The 17366-nt window shown below is 50.1% G+C and overlaps 1 protein-coding gene across 3 annotated transcripts in view; it reads left to right on the top strand.

Moving 5' to 3' along the window:
- Nucleotides 1-712: 712 nt before the first annotated feature.
- The window catches only part of SOCS7 (suppressor of cytokine signaling 7), a 104821-nt gene continuing 88167 nt past the window's right edge, over nt 713-17366 (top strand). For all 3 annotated transcript variants that reach the window (XM_075350079.1, XM_075350080.1, XM_075350081.1), the window contains exons 1-3: nt 713-1412; nt 12737-12801; nt 12888-12992. In XM_075350079.1, the coding sequence (XP_075206194.1) occupies nt 826-1412; nt 12737-12801; nt 12888-12992 (757 nt within the window). In that variant the 5' untranslated portion in view covers nt 713-825. The remainder of the gene's footprint in view (nt 1413-12736; nt 12802-12887; nt 12993-17366) is intronic.

Here is a 17366-nt window from a genome sequence, read left to right on the forward strand (position 1 = left end):
GTTGTTAGGCTGCATTGGTGATGTAACATGGCGCTGCAGCCAATCACTGAGCCAATGTAGACAGCACGGACCGTTTAGTGATTTCACCAGTGCAGCCAAACAATAGACACAGTGCTGGACCCGGGAAGGAATGGAAAGCTCAGTTTGTTTTTTTTAATTGAGCCTATGGGCAAAGATTTTATAAAAGGGGACAACTTCAAAATGTCATAAGAGCGACCTTACAAAACTCAAAACCGTCGAAAAAGAAATGACTTTGTTGCCCATAGCAACCAAGCAGAGGGCTTCTATTTTCCCAAAGCAATTTAAGAACGAAAGTTTAACTGGTTGCTATGGGCAACAAAGTGAGCAATCCTTTTATATAGTTCTGATCGAGGCTGAATAATAAAAGAGAATTAGAGACATTTTCAACAATACAAGAAATAGGCTCTTCCCCAAAAATCATGTATTTTTAAGGTATGATAGAGCCCAGCATTTTGATTGGTTGTTACAGCTGCTCTGCACCTGGCGCTAGGCCCCTCCCACAATGTGTTTACCTTTACACGCTCATAAGACAATAACTCGTAGCGTCTTATCCACCAAAAAAATGGCGGCTCTCTTCTCTTGCGACACTTTTCAGATGAATTGGTGCATCTGACAGATCTATGGGCGGAGCGTCATGCCACTGCATGGAAACAGGCCCCACAGCTGTCACTCAGAAAACCGGAAGTGACGTCGCCTTGTATCGGATACGGGGGGGCCGGCTCCGATGAGGGAGCTGTCGGAGCTCGGGCAGCGGAGCTGGGAGAGGCCGAGGCTCGGGCCGGGGCCTTCAGAGCCACCGGGGACATGCGAGGCGCAGCGGCAGAGGAGGAGGCCGCGTCCTACCGGGTGCTGAGCCGGCTGCTAGGCTGCGGAGCTGAGGCCGGGGAAGAGGCAGCCAGACCCAGGCTCATGGTGTTCCGGAATATGCTACGAGGGGAAGAGGTGGACGATGCGGAGGCCTCCAATGAGCCGGGGGCAGGAGTGGAAGCGGTGCCTGCTGAAGGGGTGCCTCCGCCGGCAGAGCTCTGCAGCCGGCACCGCAAAGCCGCGCAGCCTGGAGAGGGCCTGGAGCTGCAGCTGGGGGCGCTGGGGCTGCGGGGGGCCGGCTGTCCGTGCGAGGAGACCAGCGATGCTCTGCTGGTGCTGGAAGCCCCTGAAGCCCGGAGGCTGGAGGAGGAGGACGGGGAGGCGATTGAAGGCCAGGCCGGAGCTGCGGCCCGGAGGAGTGCGGGAAGGAAGGGCTCTCTGCGGATCCGGCTCTCCAGGATCTTCCGCACCAAGAGCTGCGCCGGAACCGCGGGGGCTGCCGACAGGAGAGGAGCCGGGGAGCTAGGGGGCTCCGGGGGCAGCCTGACCGACATGTCCCGGGACAAGGAGCTGGAGCTGGGCAGGTGAGGGTCCTTCTCGGGTCTACACAGCTGTGAGGGGGCAGGTGAGGGTCCGCCTGGGGTCTATACAGCTGTGAGGGGGCAGGTGAGGGTCCGCCTGGGGTCTACACAGCTGCGAGGGGGCAGGTGAGGGTCCGCCTGTGGTCTACACAGCTGTGAGGGGGCAGGTGAGGGTGCGCCTGGGGTCTACACAGCTGTGAGGGGGCAGGTGAGGGTCCGCCTGGGGTCTACACAGCTGAGGGGGCAGGTGAGGGTCCGCCTGGGGTCTACACAGCTGAGGGGGCAGGTGAGGGCCCGCCTGGGGTCTACACAGCTGAGGGGGCAGGTGAGGGCCCGCCTGGGGTCTACACAGCTGAGGGGGCAGGTGAGGGTCCGCCTGGGGTCTACACAGCTGAGGGGGCAGGTGAGGGTCCGCCTGGGGTCTACACAGCTGAGGGGGCAGGTGAGGGCCCGCCTGGGGTCTACACAGCTGAGGGGGCAGGTGAGGGCCCGCCTGGGGTCTACACAGCTGAGGGGGCAGGTGAGGGCCCGCCTGGGGTCTACACAGCTGAGGGGGCAGGTGAGGGTCCGCCTGGGGTCTACACAGCTGAGGGGGCAGGTGAGGGTCCGCCTGGGGTCTACACAGCTGAGGGGGCAGGTGAGGGTCCGCCTGGGGTCTACACAGCTGTGAGGGGGCAGGTGAGGGTCCGCCTGGGGTCTACACAGCTGTGAGGGGGCAGGTGAGGGTCCGCCTGGGGTCTACACAGCTGTGAGGGGGCAGGTGAGGGTCCGCCTGGGGTCTACACAGCTGTGAGGGGGCAGGTGAGGGTCCGCCTGGGGTCTACACAGCTGTGAGGGGGCAGGTGAGGGTCCGCCTGGGGTCTACACAGCTGAGGGGGCAGGTGAGGGCCCGCCTGGGGTCTACACAGCTGTGAGGGGGCAGGTGAGGGTGCGCCTGGGGTCTACACAGCTGTGAGGGGGCAGGTGAGGGTGCGCCTGGGGTCTACACAGCTGTGAGGGGGCAGGTGAGGGTGCGCCTGGGGTCTACACAGCTGTGAGGGGGCAGGTGAGGGTCCGCCTGGGGTCTACACAGCTGAGGGGGCAGGTGAGGGCCCGCCTGGGGTCTACACAGCTGAGGGGGCAGGTGAGGGCCCGCCTGGGGTCTACACAGCTGAGGGGGCAGGTGAGGGTCCGCCTGGGGTCTACACAGCTGAGGGGGCAGGTGAGGGTCCGCCTGGGGTCTACACAGCTGAGGGGGCAGGTGAGGGTCCGCCTGGGGTCTACACAGCTGTGAGGGGGCAGGTGAGGGTCCGCCTGGGGTCTACACAGCTGTGAGGGGGCAGGTGAGGGTCCGCCTGGGGTCTACACAGCTGTGAGGGGGCAGGTGAGGGTCCGCCTGGGGTCTACACAGCTGAGGGGGCAGGTGAGGGTCCGCCTGGGGTCTACACAGCTGAGGGGGCAGGTGAGGGCCCGCCTGGGGTCTACACAGCTGTGAGGGGGCAGGTGAGGGTGCGCCTGGGGTCTACACAGCTGTGAGGGGGCAGGTGAGGGTCCGCCTGGGGTCTACACAGCTGAGGGGGCAGGTGAGGGCCCGCCTGGGGTCTACACAGCTGTGAGGGGGCAGGTGAGGGCCCGCCTGGGGTCTACACAGCTGAGGGGGCAGGTGAGGGTCCGCCTGGGGTCTACACAGGTGAGGGTCCGCCTGGGGTCTACACCGCTGAGGGGGCAGGTGAGGGTCCGCCTGGGGTCTACACCGCTGAGGGGGCAGGTGAGGGTCTGCCCCGGGGGGCACAGCTCAGGTGGCGGTCCGCTTGAGGGCCACAACACAGCTCAGGTGGCAGGTGAGGGTCTGCCCGGGGGCCACAGCACAGCTCAGTTGGTGGTTGGAGGTCCGCCCGGGGGCCACAGCACAGCTCAGGTGGCGGGTGGAGGTCCGTGCAGGGTCTACACAGCACATCTCAGGTGGCAGGTTGGGGGGGTCTGCCTCGGGTCTACATAGCTCAGGGGGCAGTTTAGGTCTGGGTGCCACACAGCTCAGGGGGCAGTGAGGGTGTCCACGTCAAGGAAACACAGCTGAGCTTTGGGGGCAGGATCCGGTGCCTGTGGCTCAAAGTTAGCAAAGCTTCTGATTACCAGGGGTCTACATCTTTGGGTGACTTGGCACGGGCAGACTGTGATCAGCGGCATCGTGTTCTAACGCAGACGCACAGTACCAGCCACACGTCCTAGCAGTGTAGTCACCAATCTGGAAGTGGAGCCAGAGGACCCCATCAGGGGAGCGCTGTGCTCCTGAAGAATGCCGTGAGATCACCTCTTTCAGGCTTTGTTCATGTCTGTTGGGTAAATCAATTTCCATGTTCGGTGAGTAGGTAATTCCTGCTACAGATACAGGACAGATTGTAATCGCACCCAGGATTCCCACTGCCTATAATGGGAGCCATTTAGTTTATCTACTGGGATAACTGACGTTGTACTTTTATTTTATTTTTTCCTGGTAAAATGCTGGACTCCATAACGGATACCAGTCTCACCCTTTCTTGCTAATGGTGTTTTCTGGTGCTTTTTGTGTCATGTAATGGATCCATCCTCTCCATGAGTCACCGTATTTTTCGGTTTATAAGACGCACCCCAAATTTAGAGCAAGAAAAGGTGAAAGGAAAAAAATGGGTCCATCTTGTAATCTGGTGGTGTCTTACCGGAGGCGGCAGTAGCGGTGTTGGAGGAAGCTGTGCTGGTGCAGACTCTGCGGCGGAGACTGGGGCTCGAGCTGCGGCGGAGGCTGGTGCTGCCGTGCTGGGGCAGCTGTGCTTGGGCTCGGGCAGAGGCTCATGCTCAGGCTGCGGCGGAGGCTGGTGCAGCTGTGCTCGGGCTGCGGCGGAGGCTGGTGCTGCTGTGCTGGGACTCAGGCTGCGGTGGCTGCTACTGCGGCGGCTGTGGACGGTGAGGGCTTCAGAGAAAAGGCACCCGGAGTCAGCGCAGATTGAGCTCTAGGCTTAATGGCAAGCTGAAATTTCATCTGCGCAAGCGCCAATTCCGGGCACAATTTTCCTGAAGTCTGCTGCAAGGATTAATGGGCCGGAGACAGCGCCTGTGCAGAAGAGAGCATGAGCCGAGAGCTCCAACCGCGCATGCGCCTACTCCGGGCGGAATTTGAAGTCATCACCGCCCGATCCGCAGCGCCAATAAAGCCGTTGGAGACCCTGCACAGCAGCCCCAGGACCAGTTGCTGAAGGCCACGCTCAGGCCCCGCACAGCAGCTGTGGACATTGAACAGCCGTCCCAGCACCAGCCCAGCCACCGCAGCCCCTGCACAGCCGCGGCAGCATTCCCCCAGCCACTTGCGACCCCTCTCCACCACCCGGTAAGCTACATTCAGATTATAAGATGCATTCTCACTCTCAAATTTTTGGAAGGAAAAGTGCATCTTATAATCAGAAAAAATACGGTAGCTTTCTCATCCTAGACCCATTTTTCCACACAGATACTGTAGTATTGATTTTTATAATCTACTTCTTTTGAGTGTTCTTGCTACAGATTTCATCCCTTTGTAGCCATAAGGAGTAAATTCTGCACCTGTTATGAAAGCTGTCCAGTGCTGTGCTGTGCCACTTCTGGTTGCTGCCGGAGCTGATAGCCTCTGATTGGTGGGAGTGCGGAGTTTGATTGACAGATCTGATATTGATGCGCTATCCTGAAGATGGGTCATTAATATCAAAGTAGTGGGCGACCCTTTTAAAAAGTTGAGTTGCAAGAGCACACTGCTCATCTGACTCCAAGCTTCCTACTTCCCGGGAGGCTGCACGCTACTGATTGATCGATAGTTTATAATGTTGGGCTGCCTGCCCATATTATGCACTCTGATGCTGACAAATGAGCAGCTTTGCTTCTGCAGCATCAGAGAAGTGCAGTTTCACTGAAACAGGCCACATCTGGAGATAAGTGCGCTCTAGTAATTCCCCTTGAGCAGCGCTTACAAACTCGATTGTAAAAAGCTAAACACTGCACATATTTTGCCACCAGTGACTTGATAACATAGGCCATAGGTAGTAAGCTTTAGAATCCATCTGCTCTTGAGAGCGGAGAGGATGTTGTATAACAAATTGCAAAGTTGCTTGTTTTTGAAAACACTTTGCAAATTTTAACTAATAAAGAAGCATGAGAATAATCTTTTAAAGGCTTATCAAGGACTACATTTGTATGCCCATAGTAAAAAAACAAACAAACATAGGCAGATAGTTGCTAACTACCTGCCTGTTCTACCCGAGGCTGGCTCAGATTGGTCACAGACCGTTCCTGCCTGCGATTCAGCTGCTCCACGTCAATAGAGCAGCTCTCCCACTTCTGGGCTACTCTGTGGACTGGCCATGACTGCCGACGTCCTGCTGACAGTCTGCTGCAGTTAGGCAGCATGGAGCTAGCTGTTAATCAGCATAATGTTTGAGATCACTCCTTATCAACCGAGTAGAAGAGAAGCCACCGCTCTGTCAAAATCATATTAGTAGAATCGCTGGCAGAAGTAGTCTATTGACCACTCTGAGCTTGGAGACATCGGCGCTGGGCACAAACAGGCAGGTAGTTAGCAACTACCTGCGTGATTGGTCTTGGGCTTATGATAAAAATTAAATAGTCTAGGATAACCCCTTTAAGGATTTCACAGCAGTCATTGAAATCAGTAGATTTGCTACTTAAGATGTACCCTATGTATTGATTTCCAATAGGTAAATGTGGTGCCCAGCTTGAAGCCATCCTTTTCAGTAAGGAAGGAAGCTGGCCTTGTTGCCTTGACAAATGGGCACCATAATCTGAGGGACTGTAGTTTTCCACAATTTCTAATCAGGACCGTTATGACAGGTCTGTAGGATAATTTTACTAGGCTGCTAACAGGAGCAATTGCAAATTAAGCCATAGAGATTTACTGCAGTTTCCCAAATGTATTCTTGAAGGGGGTTTCCAAATTGTCATTGCCTGGGGTAGTTGTGGCACACAGAGGTCCACAGCTGTGAGAAATTGGAGCAGAAAGTTTGTGTTGTCATCCAGCCATCAAATCACAGCTTTGTCAGGAGCCGGAATATATGTAAAGCTTGTTACTTTCCATAAAGAGCAGTGGTTTTATCATTTAGGCTTAGAGAAGACCTTCTTAGTTGTCCATTAGGAGGCAATGTTACTGCAAAGAACCCCACATTCTGTCAGTACTCTAGTTTTTTCCTACCACCCATGACAGCACCACGGAGAGAGGGTATACGTGGTGCTATCATGGGTTTCGAAAAAACATTGTCGGTAAGTAATTATGTATTTTCTTGGTAAAGCATTGACGCAATGTTCGTAGACATCGAATGTCTCACTGGTGAGCGTGGGACCATGAAATGTAAAGGTGATAGTAACTCTTAGGCTCCTTCGCTGCAGTCCCTAGTAGCTGACAGTCCCTGTATATGTGGCTGTGCCTACTAGTGCCGCTCAGCTCTGCTCCGTGCTGGGTCTGGTACTATGGCTCCTTTGTTCTGCTGATTGGTGTGGATAACTGGTTGGACCACCAATTACTTATGGTCTTTCCTACGGATCTACTGTCTCTTCACTACTTGTAAATGGAGTAATTGCAGATACACATGATCTAATGAGAGAGACCAGTTGCACCCTACAGACCTTATCTAAGAGTTTGTGCTGAATGCAGCACTATTTTTGTGAAATGTCAAAAAAAACAACCATGCTTTCGGTATAACTTCTTATACAGATTGATCCTACGAAGTTTAAAGGGGTTGTCCCCTTCCAGAAAATTTTGGTTCCTCATCGCAGTTCATTTTTTAAAAAAAAAAATATTTGCTTTACTCACCTTTCTTGGGTCAACCACTGAGTCAGTGCTGATGCTCCCAATGTCTGATTTTGGTCTGCAGTGCTGACATCATGTTGACAGCACAATAGCCAATCATCATTGAGCTCCGCATCTCTGAGCTGGCAATCCCTAGTACACTGGCAGAGCCGCTGAGCTCACAGATTAGCTGCCTCGCTAATGGCGCTGACTAGCTAGGGGAACTAATGTCCAGTTGCTTAGTCACTGCACTCATTATCATACGGTAAAAGATCTTTAGAAATAGTTTTTCTTAAGATCTCTTTATCTATGCGACTGTATACAGGGATGGTTAGGCAGGGATTATCAATATGCACCCAGAACTGCCCATGGTTCTGGATATATATATATTACCCCCGACAGGTTCCCTTTTAATCCCTCACCACTTTTAACCACTGGCCCATGTTTCCTCTGGCCACATGGGCATGAGATGACTGACAAAATCTGATTATGACTGGAAATGGTTTTATTTTGGAAGATGGGTTATTTTTCTTGTATGTATTCAGCATCACACATGCTGACAAATACATTGATCGGCCCTGTCGGTGACGGCGCTGGCCTTCATCTATCCCAGTTGCACCGTGCTAGTGCTACTGTGCACTTGTTATGGATGAAGGCTAATCATGGGCTAGGCATAATCACTCATTTTTGCTTGCTGGTCCTACAATTTGGTGAAGTAGGGTTCTCAGGGAATGCACACACATGATTAACTTTTTGTATTGGATTATACTATTGGCTTGGTAGAATGTATTTTCTAGCTCCTGACCCAATGGTTTCTTTTTTACCTTAACCCCTTCAGCCCCGGGGCACTTTCCGTTTTTGCGTTTTTTTGTTTTTTTGCTCCCCTTCTTCCGAGAGCCGTTACCTTTTTTATTTTTCCGTCAATCTTTCCATATGAGGGCTTGTTTTTTGCAGGACAAGTTGTACTTTTAAATGAAACCATAAGTTTTACCATATGGTGTACTGGAAAACAGCAAAAAAATTCCAAATGCGGAAAAATTGCAAAAAAAGTGTGATGGCACAATAGTTTTTGGGATGTTTTCTTCACGGTGTTTACTATATGGTAAAACTGATGTGTGGGTATGATGCCTGAGGTCGGTGCGAGTTTGTAGACACCAAACATGTATAGGTTTACTTGTATCTAAGGGGTTAAAAAAAACCCACAAGTTTGTCCAATAAAAGTGGCGCACGTTTTGCGCCATTTTCCGAAACACGTAGTGTTCTTATTTTTTGGGATCTATGGCTCAGTGACGGCTTATTTTTTGCGTCTCGAGCTGACGTTTCTAACGGTACCATTTTTGCGCAGATGCTACGTTTTGATCGCCTGTTATTGCATTTTGCGTAAAACTTGCAGCGACCAAAACTTAATTTTGGCGTTTGGAATTTTTTTGCCACTACGCCGTTTACCAATCAGATTATATGATTTTATATTTTGATCGGGCATTTCTGAACGCGGCGATACCAAATGTGTATATTTATTTATTTTTTAACCCATTAATTTTCAATGGGGGGAAAAGGGGGTTGATTTGAACTTTTAGTTTTTGTTGTTGTTTTTTTTTTATTTTTTAAAACTTGTTTTTTTTATTTTATTTTACTAGTCCCCCTAGGGGGCTATAGCGATCAGCAATCCGATCGCTCTTATCTATCTGCTGATCACAGCTATACAGCTGTAAACAGCAGATACAGTCACTTTCTTTTTCCCTCTGCTCGCGGCCGAGGGAAAACGAAAGTGAAACATCATAGCTGCAGGCGTCATCACATGACCCTGTGCTACGATGGCAACCACCGATAGTCACGTGATCACGCACGTGACTTCCGGTGGGGGCAGCGGTAAGTAAAAAAACATGGCCGCGCGCATTTAGATCTTGCTGCCAGACTTTGGCAGCAAGATTTAAGGGGTTAATGGCCATGGGTGGAAGCGATTCCACCCGCGGCTAGCAGGCACACATGTCAGCTGTTGAAAACAGCTGATGTGTGCCGACCGCCGCCTGCCCGCGGCAGGGGGCGGGGCTTAATGGGACACGCTCCATGACGGATATATCCGTCCATGGTCGTGAAGGGGTTAAAGGGAACCTGTCACCAGTTTTTTGCTTTATAAGCTGCGGCCACCACCAGTGGGCTCCTATATACAGCATTCTAACATGCTGTATATAAGAGCCCAGGCCGCTGTGTAGAACATAAAAAACATTTTATAGTTACCTAAACCGGTCGCTGCTGTGGATGTGGCTCAAATGGGCGTCTTCGTCCTCCGGTGCTGGTGCCTCCTCTTTCGGCTATCTTCGTCTTCCTTCTGAAGCCTGTGTGCATGACACGGCTACGTCATACACACTCGCCGGTCCCGTGCATGCGCACTACAATACTCTGATCTGCCCTGCTCAGGCCCGGAATGCCAGCGAGTGTGTATAACGTCGGATGCGTCATGCACCACGGCTAGAGAAGGAGGACGAAGATGGCCAAAAGGCGGCGCCGACACTGGAGGACAAAGACGCCCATTGGACCCACATCCACCTCAGTGACCGATTTAGGTACGTATTATAAAGTGTTCTTTATGATCTACACTGTGGTCTGGGCTCTTATATACAGCATGTTAGAATGCTGTGTATAAGAGCCCACTGGTGGTGGCCACAGCTTACAGGGCAAAAAAGTGGTGACAGGTTCCCTTTAATAACAGATGTGACGTAATGAAGCATGCACATCTACATCAGTTTGTCAGGGGCTTGGAAGGTGGTACCTGCTCGCCGTGCTGTAGAGGGAGCAGGAATTATTTTCTTTGGCCGCTGTTTGAATGGAAAGCACCAGATGTGTGAAGGTTTACGTAAAATCCGCACACAGTGTCATTCCGTGACCCAGCAGAGCCGTGGACATGCGGCCTGCGCTGATCCCAGAGACGGGGAGACGCTTGCCGTATGTCTTTTGTGGGGGCAGTGTTATGACTGCTGCAGCATTTGATATTTTTGAGTTTCTTTGCCATGGGAACTCTGTATTTTCTTGCATGATTCGTGACAGGGTGCCAGGCCCTCCTTCGAATCCTCTGTCTGTGCACAGTGGAGGTGGCATCACATTGCTCTACAGGCTTTGTGTTTTCTCTCTAGTTATGGCAGGTTGCAGAGAAGTAATTTCAAGTGGTGGAGGGGGTAAAGAAAAAGTACTGGACCTGAACATGTGGTATTCTGGTGTGGACCGCATGGCATATAGATAAGTGAAGGATTTAAGGATCTTTCCATTAACTTCCATCTGTGGCTCATTATGTGGTTATATATCATAAGGTTACAACCTGTGATATCGTCTGTAGTGTTCCTAATGACTGACTACCATGGACGCAACCATTTTAATTATCCAAATCGTATTGTTGTACTTGACGAATGAGAATCTCATCCTTTATTCTGATCTGTTCTAGAAGGTGGCAGTATTGATTTAGTCTGGCTACATTATCCCCTTAAGTGCTATGATGAAATATGTAGTGAAATTTAGTGTATACATGACTCCTGGAGTTGTCAGAGGTATCTGACTCGTTTGGGTGTCTCTGTAGAAGACCGTCCAATGTGTATATTTCAGGCTGCCTATCTTATTGCTCTTGGAAATAAGACACTGCCATGTCTGACACCTCATGGAAAACATGAGTGCTCGGCTAATTGATCTCCCCGTGTATGGAAGAGCTGGCCATGATGGCTTCCATGAACCATCATTTGGTTGATGGCTACATGTGTATGGCAGGCTTTAGAGAACAAAAAGATTAGCAGTCAAAAATCAGATATGCCGGATCCTTAACGCTCCCAATGATCATCGATCAGGCTTTCTCATACTCATTAGGTTGCTGAACTCAGCGATATCGGTGGCTTTGGATGGTGTTAGTTAATTATGCATGGGGGTATAAGTCCTGTCCAAAGCACAGATAAGGATTATTTGATTTCATATAATTGCACTCTGCTTGGGGAGGAGTAATAATCTTGTATTAAGATATATATGATACTCGCAAAAAGTTAAAGATATTTGGCTTTTGGGTGAAAGTTCAGAATGATTTTAAAATGCTCTTGCACCTTTTCAGGTGAACGTAATGTGACCGTCTGTAAACTTCTGAATGCACATGTCCAACTATTGGACATGTTGCTGGACAAAGAGCCAACTGTTCAATGTCTCGGTACTATTTGCACAACTTGCTGTTCTCCAACAATGAGCTTAATGGCAAAATTCACAACGGGTGTTTGATCCGTGAATTGTCCCAAAAATTTCAGGGTTCAATTAGAATTGGTATTTAAACCAATGGTATTTTAGTCCTCATACTATAAACATTTTACACCATGAGACCAATAAGACACCCAACAATTGATCAGCAGTACCTCTCCATTACGAGGCTTAAAGCAGGATGTTCTAGAGAGAAGTGGCCACTGAGCTTAGTGTCATCAGCAGGTTGCAACAGAGATACAAAGAGCCTAGAAAAGTCACAAAGTCATAGAAGTGGACATCCTTTAGCCACATCCCACACTAATGACCCCTTCATTGTGAATGATGACCTTCAGAACTGGATAATGAATGCCACACAACTCCAGGCATATGTAAAGGAGGTGAGAGGCACCCAAGTGTCACTTCAGACCATTCAAAACAGTTTACATCAGTGTGCTAAACAACCTACAGGTATCATCGTGTTGCTGGACAAGGGGCCAGTGGGCCTCTGCTGTGCACTGATCAGTCGGTTCACACTGATCAGTCGGTTCACGCTGAGTGAAAATGATGGCCGCCAATGATGTTGGAGTTGTCAAGGAAATCGCTATGCATCAGCCACAGCTGTCACCATAGGAGCCTTTGGTGGTGTCAGTGTGGGCAGGTGTGTCTAGTCAATACAGAACTGCCCTACACTTTGTGAATGGTACAGTAACAAGCCCCTACTATTTGAATAACCTCTTTAGTCCGGTCATTGTGCCTCTGCATGAACAACTCAGGCCTAATTTCATCTTCATGGATGTCAGTGCTCCAGCTCATCAAGGTTGCATCGTTAGGGGACTGCTGCTGGAGACTGGCATACCTCCTCAAATGGAGTGGCCTGCAATTTTTTCAGACCTGAATCCCATAGAAAACCTATGGGACCAGCTAAGTCACTGTGTAGAGGCTCATAACTCTGTACCTCGGAACTGAAATGACCTGAGAGCCGCCCTTCAAGAAGAGTGGAGTGCCATACTTCAGAGGACAATAACTCCACTTGTGAACTGCCGTAATTGATGTTGAAGGTCACATGACAAGCTATTGAGACACTGACATTTTGGGGGGGGGGGGGTTATACCCGCCACTGTTGCTGGCTCTTGTTTCAATAAATTGAGATGAGGAATCACCATACAATGCTCCTACTTAAATGCCCTACTTTCATGATAAAATATCACTGTAACATAAACATTTTCTATTTTTCATCAATTTCACCTGAAAGCCATATATGCCTCACTTTTTGTGATGAGTAGTGTGTCCTGCATTTGTGTTTTCTATGTTGCCATTGAATTGACAGTGTGGTTTTTCACAGGAAGCCCCGTTTGACCAGAACTCAAAGTGCCTTCTCTCCGGTCTCCTTCAGTCCCCTCTTTACTGGTAAGTGGTTTAAAAATAAAACAAAACTTCTCTCTGGACCATGCATTTTCCCATTCCATTGTCTAATGTAATTTTCTACGTGACAGGTGAAACAGTATCTCTTGTGGACGTGGACATATCACACCGAGGTTCATGCTCTACCCACCCCCCTACTCCACCCCCACCTCCTCGCAGGAGCCTGAGCCTTCTAGGTAATGCTCTGTTCATTGTCTACTTGTTATATTTTTAAATGGTTTAGGCCACCAGAAGATGAACTATTGTTTAAATTATTTTATGTTAAAAGGAACCTGACAGCTGCATCAGCACCTAGAAACTGATTATATGGCTGCATCTGTCTTTAAGGCTCATACAGGCAACCCCATTGTGTGGGGAACGTTTACAGTTGGCCACACCTAGAATATGGGATCCATTTTTGTGTCCCACATTTTAAGAAGTATATTCAGACGTTGGTTCAAAGGTAGAAACTAGATTATTACAAAAGAAATGTCAAAGAGGATCTCATATGTATAAATACATTGTAGTCAATATGAAGGACTGCACCTGACTTACTCCTTCCAAAGACCATGCAAAGGACCAGGAGGCACTTACTGCAGGTGGAAGAAAGGCGATTCCAGCAGCTTAATAGGAAAGGGTTCTTTACAGTTAGAGCAGTTTATGGAATGTGCTATCGCAAAAGGGATGGGCGCTTTCCTCAGCACAAATGGCTTTATGGGTTATAATCTTGTGAAAGAGGAGTGGGTGACGAAAGATTGAACTTAATGGACCTAATTTTTTTTTTTTTTTCCTCCTTTTGTGACTGTTATATAGTGACACTCCTCTTTTAAAACTTTTAGCGCACATTCAAAGGACCTTAACTGTGAGTGGCCCTGTCTGCTGATAGCACACACCCCGAGGCGTAATTATGGTCCGTTTTCCGGCCACACTTTTTTATTTATTTTTTTTCTTTTCCGCCCAAAGCTTTGTATTCCATGTCTGCTTGTCCACTTATAAACACATCCAATTGTGGAACTTATGTCAAGGTTCTACTGATTAAAATTAACTTTTAAAATACAGATGCAGCCATATAATTGGTTTATCGGTGTTGATCCAGCTGTCAGGTTGCCTTTAAATTTTATTTTTAAAGATTTTTGATAACTTTTTTTTTTTTTTTAGCAATTTTCACACTGGCTACTAAACCTAACAGGCTTTTAAAGTACAGTATATCACAAAAATAAGTACACCCCTCACATTTTTGTAAATATTTTTTTCTTTTCTTGAGACAACACTGACGATATGACACTGCTACAATGTAATGTAGTCAGTGTCCAGCTTGTATTAGTGTAAATTTGACATGTTCTATAACTCAACACACAACCATTTAATGTCTAAACTGAGGGTTACAAAAGCGAGTACACCCCTAAGTAAAAATAGGCAAATTGTGTTAATATTTTGTGTGGTCACCATGATTTTCAAGCACTGCTTTAACTCTCTTGGGCATGGAGTACATAGAGCTTCACAGGAGCCGCTGGAATTCTCCAGCTTCTTTTTGAGGATGCCCCACAGATGTGGAATAGTATTTACGTCTAGAGACATACTTGGCCAGTCCAGCACCTTTACCCTCAGTTCTTTTAGCAAGCCAGTGGTCATCTTGAAGGTGTTTGGAGTCGTTATGATGTTGGCACACTGCTCTGCGGCTCAGTTTCTGACGGGAAGGGATCATGCGCCACTTCAGTATGTCACAGTACATGTTGGCATTCAAGGTTCCCTCAATGAAGCCAGCAACACACATGCAGCCCCAAACCATAGCACTCCTACCACCATGCTTGACTATAGGCAAGACACACTTATTTTTCTACTTGTGAAGAGCTGAGGTTGTAGGTTGTATTAATCACCTAGGTGGGTTAATGATGCAATTATTTCTTTGTCGCTCCTAATTGGGAGACCCAGACAATTGGGTGTATAGCTACTGCCTCCGGAGGCCACACAAAGTATTACACTAAAAAGTGTAAGGCCCCTCCCCTTCTGGCTATACACCCCCCCCGTGGGATCACGGGCTCCTCAGTTTTATGCTTTGTGCGAAGGAGGTCAGACATCCACGCATAGCTCCACTGTTTAGTCAGCAGCAGCTGCTGACTATGTCGGATGGAAGAAAAGAGGGCCCATACTAGGGCCCCCAGCATGCTCCCTTCTCACCCCACTTTCTGTCGGCGGTGTTTGTTAAGGTTGAGGTACCCATTGCGGGTACGGAGGCTGGAGCCCACATGCTGATTCCTTCCCCATCCCCATTAGGGCTCTGGGTGAAGTGGGACTTTACCGGTCTCCAGGCACTGAGACCGTGCTCCTTCCACAGCCCCCGGAGAATCGGCTGGATATGGAGCTGAGTATCGTCAGGGACAGGGCCCTGCTTCGTTAAGGTACTCTGTGTCCCCGGGCATACCGCGCGCACACCGCAGCATGCTGGGCGTGTTAGTGCGCCGGGGACATCAGCGCTGCTGCGCTTGTGCCATTCCTCACTACAGCGCTGCTGAGTGAGTAGACTTAGTACGAACGGCCGCGCCGGCCGCTGGGGTCAGTTTTCACTGCGACGCGGCTGGGACTTGTGGTGCGCCGGGGACTTCCGCGCTAGCCGTGCATGTATGACGGCCGCGCTTATTACTACAGTCCCCGGCTTTTGCGGCCTAGTTCGTTTCGTTCCCGCCCCCAGACCTGCCAGTCAGGGGGAGGGCGGGACGCTGTACAGACCATCAGCGCTGAGGGCTGGAGTCTGCTTTACATACTCCAGCCCTCACACTGGGCACAGTGGGACGCCAGTTTCCCGCACTTTGTTTGTGGCACGCCCACGGTCCGCCCCTCCTCACAGGACGCCGGCAGCCATTCCTGTCTGCACGCTGAGCTGGAGAGGGGAGACTGGGAGACCCAGACACGGGATTCTGCGACCTCACACCCGCTTTTCAGCGGGCGGTAAGCAGCCCTCAAGGGCTCACCCCCACTTGTGCCGAAGTGTACTTTGTATTTTTGTGCTTGCATGCTATACATTACACTGTACGGTCGCTGGTGACTCTCTGCTATATACCCTCCTAGGTTACTCAAGGCAGACAACAGCATGTCGTCCGCAAAAAGCAAACGTGCCAAGGCACAGACTTTATATGCTGCTTGTACCGCATGTGGGGCTGCTCTACCGGCAGGTTCCACTGACCCCCATTGTGTGCAGTGCTCGGCCCCTGTGGCACTTGCTCAGCCGGGGCCGCTGCTAGAGGCGACCCAGGGAGAACCACCTGTGAATGCTGTCCAGGTGACAGGGACGGAGTTTGCAGTTTTTGCTGACAGATTGTCTATGACTTTGTCTAAAATTCTTGAAACATTGCAGTCTAGACCAGTAACTCAGACCATGGGCACTGTTGAATCATTGCTCCCTGGTCCCCCTCAGCTGGAACACTCCCGAGCTCAGGAGGTGTCGCATGCACCCCAGGGTGACGACTCTGACTCGGACGACAGTCCCAGACGGCCTAAGCGGGCTCGCTATAAGCGGCCCTCAACTTCATCACACTGGTCAGGGTCCCAGCTGGACGACTCTCTGTGTGATGAGGCGGATGTGGCTGATCAGGATTCTGATCCTGGGACCGTTCTCAATCTGGATACACTTGATGGTGACGCCATAGTGAATGATCTTATAGCGTCCATCAATAGAATGTTAGATATTTCTCCACCAGCTCCTCCTGCGGAGGAGTCAGCCTCACAGCAGGAGAAATTCCATTTCAGGTATCCCAAGCGTAAATTGAGCACTTTTCTGGACCACTCTGACTTTAGAGACGCTATCCAGAAACACCACGCTTATCCAGATAAGCGTTTCTCCAAACGGCTTAAAGATACACGATATCCTTTTCCCCCTGACGTGGTCAAGGGCTGGACCCAGTGTCCCAAGGTGGACCCTCCAATCTCCAGGCTTGCAGCTAGATCCTTAGTTGCAGTGGAAGATGGGGCGGCACTTAAAGATGCCACTGACAGACAGATGGAGCTCTGGTTGAAATCCATCTATGAAGCTATTGGAGCGTCGTTGGCGCCAGCATTCGCAGCCGTATGGGCACTCCAAGCTATTTCAGCTGGGCTTACACAGGTCGACACGGTCACACGTACATCTGCTCCGCAGGTGGCGCCCTTGACCTCTCAAATGTCTGCATTCGCGTCTTACGCGATTAATGCTGTCCTAGACTCTACGAGCCGTACGGCAGTGGCGTCTGCCAACTCCGTGGTTTTACGTAGAGCCTTGTGGTTGAGAGAATGGAAGGCAGATTCTGCTTCCAAGAAGTGCTTAACCAGTTTGCCTTTTTCTCGTGACCGACTGTTTGGTGAGCGTTTGGATGAAATCATTAAACACTCCAAGGGTAAGGATTCAGCCTTACCGCAACTCAGACAAAACAAACCCCAACAGAGGAGGGGACAGTCTGGTTTTCGGTCCTTTCGAGGCTCAGGCAGGTCCCAATTCTCCTCGTCCAAAAGGACTCAAAAGGATCAGAGGGGCTCAGATTCTTGGCGGACTCAATCACGACCAAAAAAGACAGCCGGAAGAACCGTTACCAAGACGGCTT

This window comes from Anomaloglossus baeobatrachus, chromosome 5 (genome assembly GCF_048569485.1).
Source record: "Anomaloglossus baeobatrachus isolate aAnoBae1 chromosome 5, aAnoBae1.hap1, whole genome shotgun sequence".
NCBI lineage: Eukaryota > Metazoa > Chordata > Amphibia > Anura > Aromobatidae > Anomaloglossus > Anomaloglossus baeobatrachus.